This window comes from Vipera berus (genome assembly GCF_964194415.1).
Source record: "Vipera berus genome assembly, chromosome: 9".
Classification (NCBI taxonomy): Eukaryota; Metazoa; Chordata; class Lepidosauria; order Squamata; family Viperidae; genus Vipera; species Vipera berus.
In genome coordinates, this window is record NC_138212.1 from 26115199 (window position 1) to 26122135 (window position 6937).

At 48.6% G+C, this 6937-nt stretch overlaps 1 protein-coding gene across 1 annotated transcript; it reads right to left on the minus strand.

Moving 5' to 3' along the window:
- Positions 1–815: 815 nt before the first annotated feature.
- Positions 816–4908, minus strand: RSPO1 (R-spondin 1; the record flags this gene model as incomplete). The annotated part of the gene is made up of 4 exons (XM_081334872.1): positions 816–1111; positions 2441–2590; positions 3398–3589; positions 4806–4908. The coding sequence occupies 4 exons, from the start codon at positions 4906–4908 to the stop codon at positions 816–818; spliced, it is 741 nt and encodes a 246-aa protein (XP_081190998.1).
- Between the last annotated feature and the right edge of the window lie 2029 nt (positions 4909–6937).

Consider the following 6937-nt stretch of genomic DNA (forward strand, 5'->3'; position numbering starts at 1 on the left):
TCTCTCTCTCTCTCTCTCTCAATCTCTCTCTCTCTCTCTCTCTCTCTCTCTCTCCCTCTCTCTCCCTCTCTCTCCCTCTCTCTCTCTCCCCCCCCCCTCTCTTTTTCCTGACATACTCAGGAAAGTCTTGGGAAAAACTGCTGCTTCCCAAGAAGGATGACTATTTCTGACGCTTGATACAGAAAGACCCGTGTCGGTGCATGTATTGTCACATGTGCTGAGCGTCTCTGTTGGCAGTGCGATACTCCGGCCCGATTATGTAGCAGCAGAGATTCCCCATCGGCACGCTGTGGGTAGGCATCCATTAGGCAGAGGCTGCAGGCACAGGAGGGCCCTGGAAGAAGCCTTTCCTTCTTTTGATGCCAGCCTGGCTTTCTTTAGCCGCCTTGTGATTTCTCTCCTCCTTTGTGGGGTCTCGTCTGCCTTGTCCTTCCTTCCTTTTCCCCCATCCTGTCACCAAACAAAAGAGGAGCAATGACATGGTGCAAGAACGGTCTCCCTTCCCCTTGGCTGCAGAAGAGTGACTCAGTCTCCACCTGTATTTTGTGGGGTTTGAAGACGAGCGTGTAGTGGGCAGAGGAAAGGTCCCCGAGGAGGAGGAAGAGCTGCTACCAAGACAAAGGTCACATGAGAGAGAACTGAGTCTGGTGCAGAACTTCTAACCTGAGTAACCGCCTCAGACAAGCCCCTCCCCGGTTCTCACAAAGATAAAGAGAGGGAGGGGGAAGCACATTCAGACATGCAAGATCCTGTTACCATAGCTTTACAAAAAGAAAATGGTACTGATCTACATAACTTTGGGTTCCTAGTCTGATCTATCCTGAAGGGATGGCAGAACATGGCTTTTCTTCATCAGATGTAGGAGATGACCAGGTCTTTTGCCCAACAGGACAAAGGCCAAAGGCAGCAGCGTCCCCGTCACCTTCTGGGCACGGGTTCCTCCGCACCGAGCATCTGCGGAGCTCTGTGGTAGCGGGACATCTGGGAACATCTCCTGAGGGCGCTTGGAGGACTTTCCGGGAACGCTCTTCCTGGCCCCACCGGAATCCACACAGCTGCCTCTTCTTAGAACAGGCTCCCCATAAGCTCCACTCGCTCATCTCACATAAGGCTGCAAGAGAGACAAATACACGTTTTATTCAGTCCAGGGAAGTGGGTATGTTTGCAATAGTGGCGAATATCTGTAGCTCGGGTGGGGGGGGAGGATGGGGCTGAAGGCTCGTTCTCCGAGCTTGAGGGTTGGTTTCCGAACGTTTCGCTACCAGGCTAGGGTTAGGGTCATTGGAAGATGAACTGCTGGGGGGAAAGGGGGGACTTGAGGGTTGGTGCTGTCTCCGGATGGCTGTTCGATTGATTTGGATTCTGAGGGATTCATATGCTGGTTGTAGATCAGTATGCCTGTTGATGGAATTGCTGCTGACCCACTGATAATTCACACCCTCCAACTATCCTTACCTGAAGTACCTCCCCATCACAAGCCTCTCTCTGATGACTCACACCTGGCCCATCACAAGGCCCTCACTTGACGCTCCCACACCTGAAGCCCCTATATAAGTAGGACACTGACACAGACGTCCACTACACACCGCTGAAGATGTTCCCTAGCCTGATAGTGAAACATTCAGAAGCCAACCCTCAGGCTGGGAGAACGAGGCTTCACCCTCGAACTGGGTGTGTCTTGGCTAAAAAGCGAAGGACTAGGACAGGGGTAGGCAACCTCGGCTCTTTTATGACTCATGGACTTCAACTCCCAGAATTCCTGAGTCAGCATAGCTGACTCAGGAATTCTGGGAGTTGAAGTCCATGAGTCATAAAAGAGCCGAGGTTGCCTACCCCTGGACTAGGATGACATGATAGCTGTCTTCCAGTTCTTGAGGGGCTGCCCCAGAGATGCGGGGGTTGACCTATTCTCCAAAGCCCCTGAGGATAGGCCAAGAAGCCATGAGTGGAAGGTCATTGAAGGGAGATCCAACCTAGAACTAAGCAGAACATTTCTGACAGTGAGGACAATCAAACAATGGAACAACTTGCCTCCTGGAGTTGTGGGCGCTCCATCGCTGGAGGTGTTCAAGAAAAGATTGGACAACCATTTGTTCAGGATGGGATAAAGACTCCTGCCTTGAGCAGAAGACCCCAAAGTCCCTTCCAGCCCTAGGACTCTATGATTCTACCTGTAGGTGTCACCCAAATCTCTGGCTACTCTGGCCAAATGTAATCCAAACTCCCTATAGAATTAAAACATGAGAAGAGGGGTATTCTCACCCCAGAGTGTGTTTTCCTCCACTACCTGCCTCTTACCCAGGATGTTGCTCCAAAGCTGATGGTGTTGGGCTGCCTTCCGTGCCCTGCGTGATGGATGTTCCATGCGCCTTTCACCCTCCCAGGCCTAACTCTGATTCAGGCAGACAACCCTTGGCCTTTGCCACACTGCACTACTCACCAGGGCTGCTGCATTCCATCGTGCCGTTGGCCACTGAGAAGCCCCCAGGACAGGTGGCATAGCACCTTCCTTTGTGCAAGGAAAAACCACCTTTACACTTTGTGCAAAAGCTTCGGCTGAAACAGTCCTCGCAGTTGTCAATTTTGCATTCTGTGCGGGTGGGAAAGAATCAGAGTTAACTTGGAAGAATCGTCCATTCAAATGCAATGTTTCTGCCCAGAATTTGGGGCCTGGTTTCCCTGCAACTGGAGGCCAACCAAAGTGATTTACGGAGTCTCCTGTGTTTAGTTGGGTTGATGCTGCCTGCATGCAGAAAACTGTGGGGTGCCGAGACCACAACAGTTTCTTGGCACAACAACCTTAGACGGAAGCCTGTCTGGTCCTTCCCAGCTTTCGCAGGAAAGTCAAACTGACATCCGCTGGGGAAGACTTTTTTAAGGAACCCTTTCTTGAACAGGAGCAACAATCTACTGCACATCTACTCGGTTCGGAAGTCAACGTGAACTCTTTCTCCTCTTTTTTTCTTTTTCTTTTGCCTATGCCTGTCCCATTGTTGTTTCATTAATCAGCACATTGGCAATTAGCCATTGATTAGGCGTCCTGCTAAAGAAATCTTTCCTCATTCTGATCCAAGTTGAATTCATGCAAAAGAGCCTTTTATGTCCCATTTACAGGAGCACCTGTTGAGATCTCTCAGATCCTTTTCATTTCAGGAGAACACCACCACCACCCAAATTGGTTCCTTCAATGAATATTGGTACTTTCACTGCTGATCATCACTGGTTGGTGCCAATTACTCCACAACTGAAATTGCAGACAACGGCGTATATACAGAAGCAGCAGTTTCTGTAATAAGGGACAACGGCTCCTTTGGCAACAGCCTTGGCCTGTCAGTCACCCTTGGTCTGAAGCTGAGGACATGCAACCGTCCTTCCTTCCCACCCCTAAAAGACTCACTTATGCACTTGTTCATGTCAGGATTGCGCACATCAAAATAGCCCAGAGGACACGAGGGCAAGCAGATCCCGGTCTGGCGGATGTCGTTGCGCTCCAGAAGGATGAAGAGTTTTGGAGAGCACTTGAGACACCCATTGAAGTCAGAGCACAGGTCACAGCCTTTGGCACAGCCCTGGCTGACCCCAGTGCCAACTAGGGTAAGGAGAGAGAAACCTGTTACCTGCCAGTTTGGTGGAAATACAACAAAATCCCTTTGGATTCATCTTTACTGATGATTGGTAGATCAGTCCTAAACACTCCCCCCCCTATGACCTGCTCTGTAGCAGAAAAATTAATTCATATCTTGTGTAAATCATAATGCATTTTCTTGGGCTGCTTACAGGTTTCTTTGATCCTCCTCAGCAATGGGATGGATTTAAGCTCATTTCCTGAAATGGGCATCTAGAAGGGTTGTGCTTGATTCAGAATAAGGGTGCTTCCTGCAGTCTTCTTAATAACCTCCATTGATGGAGCATCCACATTTTCTGGAGGCAAGCTGTTCTGCTGATTAATTGTTCTCACTTCAGGAAATTTCTCTCTATTTTTAGGTTGGATCTCTCCTTGATTAGTTTCCATCCATTAATTCTTGTCCTGCCCTCAGGTGCTTTGGGAAATAAGTCAACTGCCTCTACTCCATGACAACCACTCAAATATTGGAAGTTTGCTGTCATGTCAACCTTAGTCCTTCTCTTTGTTAGACTAGACATAGCCTGTTCCTCCCACTATACATCATATCTTCTAGCCTCCAGATCCCTAATCGTCTTTGTTGCTCTTCTCTGCACTCTTTAGAGTCTCAACATCTTTTCTGTACCATGGTAACCAAAACTGGACACAGTATTCCAGGTGTGGTCTTACCAAGGCCTTACAAAGCAGTACTAATACTTCACATGACCTTGATACTATCCCTCTGTTAATGCAGCCTAGGATTGCATTGGCTTTTTAGGTGGCTGCAGCACACTGCTGGCTCATATTGAAGTGATTTTCATTAGGATTACACAATCCCTTTCATTGTTACTGCTAATGAGGCAGGTTTCACCTCCTAATCTGTACCTGTACATTTGGTTTTTCTTGCCTATGTATAAAACCTTTACTTTTCTCACCACTGATTTTCATTTTGTTAGATAGCGCCCAGTGTTCAAGTCTGCCAAGATCCTCCTGTATCTTAAGCCTGTCTTCTGGGGTGTTGGCTATTCCTGCCAGCTTGGTGTCGTCTGCAACTTTGATGAGTTCCCCTTCTATCCCCTCATCTGGATAGCCCATCCCTTTGGACCTCCCTTCCCCACTCCTGCTCCCCAATGTTTGGGAGCATTTTGGATGCCTGGAAATGTAGCCTCAGGAGAGCATGCAAATGGAGGGCGGTCATACGTACTTTGACTGTGCCATTTGCTCTTCGGGGTCCTGGTGCTACTGATGTAATCTGCCAGATCCGCCAGGCTGAGGAAAACCACCAGTGCACACAGTCCAAGCTGCATAGTAGCTTCCCAGCAGTGGGAAGGCTGGAAGGCTAAAAGATGAGCCTGTGGTGTTCCCCCCACCCCACTTCTCCTAGTGGATCTGGAGCTTGATCAAAAACACAAGTCTGTATGTACACAACATCTGGTGAGACATCATTCCTGTAATCTACATTCCAGGCCACAGAAACCTTAAGATGCAAGCCACCTGCTTCTGCCCCATCAGCAACGGGCAAGAATGCTGGGAACTGTCCCATCTGGGGGTGGGGGGGCGCTGTGCAGAGCAAGAACCAGTCTGCTAGCAGTCTTCTGCTCGTGCCCAGAAGCTGGAAGGGAAAAAGGGAGGCAGTTAATGGTTGACTGAATCTTAAGGACTGGCTTCATTTCCTTCCCTTTCTATGGCTCTGGATAACTTGGAACATCTGTTTTTCTGAAAAAAGACCCAGTCAGCTTTCAAACTGCTCTGCTGCTGCAGCTTAACATCTCACTGCTACCGGAAACAGAAAGAGACCTCCGTGATTCCAGCAGGGCTTGGAGCTTCTTTTTAAACCTTTAAACCTTTTTTCTGGGGAAGCCGAAGATCCAGTAAAGTACATTTGATGCGTTTTCTGCTGCAGCTCCATGAGCAAAAGGAGGTGAACAACACACCCTTTGATTTTAATTTTAATTATGATTATGATGATGATGATTATTTAATAATGATAACAACAACAACAATAGAGTTGGAAGGGACCTTGGAGGTCTTCTAGTCCAACCTCCTGCTCAGGCAGGAAACCCTATAGTACCATTTCAGACAAATGGTTGTCTGCTTTGTCTACTCTGAACCACAAAGAGACATGAAGTGGCCAGCAGTGAGGATTGTTGCCGATGGTCTGTTTGCAAAACTAAACCACATCATCAGTGCCCGGAGCACAGGACTGGTCAGCACAAAAGCAAATTTACGAAGCAGATTCCCTGCCCCTTGGCTCAGTTTGCACCCTTGAGCAAACCGCTGGAGTGGGGCCATCTCCCCACACACCTGCCTCCTTCTCCAGGCAGAGCTCAAGGCTGCCCGATGCTACTGGTGTGGAGCATCTGTTTGCACTTACCCTGACACTGCCTCATTCAACAAATGTGCGTCCCGTGTGTAGACTTCAAATAAACCATTAGGTCCTTGTGGAAATCCCACTTGGTTTGCCTAGGAAGGCAAGCATGATTTGCCCAGAACTGAATGCGTCACCAAATATGGACGATTCTTCAGCTGAGCATCACGGAACTCTGGATGGGGATGATTGAGCAGCACCTCAAAAGGTGCCCCCAAAGGAGCACCAGGCTGCATTTGCAGACATCTTGAAAGAAGGTACAGTGCAGCCATAGCAGTTTACTCTCCTTTTCTTTGGGGAGTAAAGAACAGAATTAAGAACAGGTTAAGTGAAAGGAATGCAGGTGTGAGATAACCCTCCTTCTTGTGAAATCCCGTGTCTGGGGCAGACCCATTTCATGACCAATCCTTGGCCTGGAGACTCCGATGACCACTTGAAGATACACTAGTCAGTAAAAGTGCAAAAGTGCTCCTCAAACTGTGTGTGTGTGTGTGTGTGTGTGTGTGTGTGAGAGAGAGAGAGAGAGAGAGAGAGAGAGAGAGAGAGAGAGAGAGAGAGAGAGAGAGAGAGAGAGAGAGAGAGAGAGAGAGAGAGAGAGAGAGAGAGAGACTAAGCGCCGCTTAGTTTGAGTAAACAGAATGTGTCTTTTATGGCTGCATGGAGAGCTTCAAAATATGAGAATCTGCAGCAGACTTGAACCTGTGACCCAAAGGACTCCCAGGCCATTGCTGTGAGTTTGGAGCAGCATCCATGCTCCTGAGCCCCAAAATGAGAAGATCCTGGGACCCCAATTATGGATGTGTAGAGTCCGTCTCTCTTTGGAGGTGAATGTTGGATCCACTGGGACTGGCTATTAGCTCTGCGATAGAAGAAAGACAGCATATAAATATACATTTCTCCTCTGTTGGGGCGGTAATGCTGTCTGTTGAAAGAGCCAGTAACAGTTAAGACATCAGGCTAGAAACCGG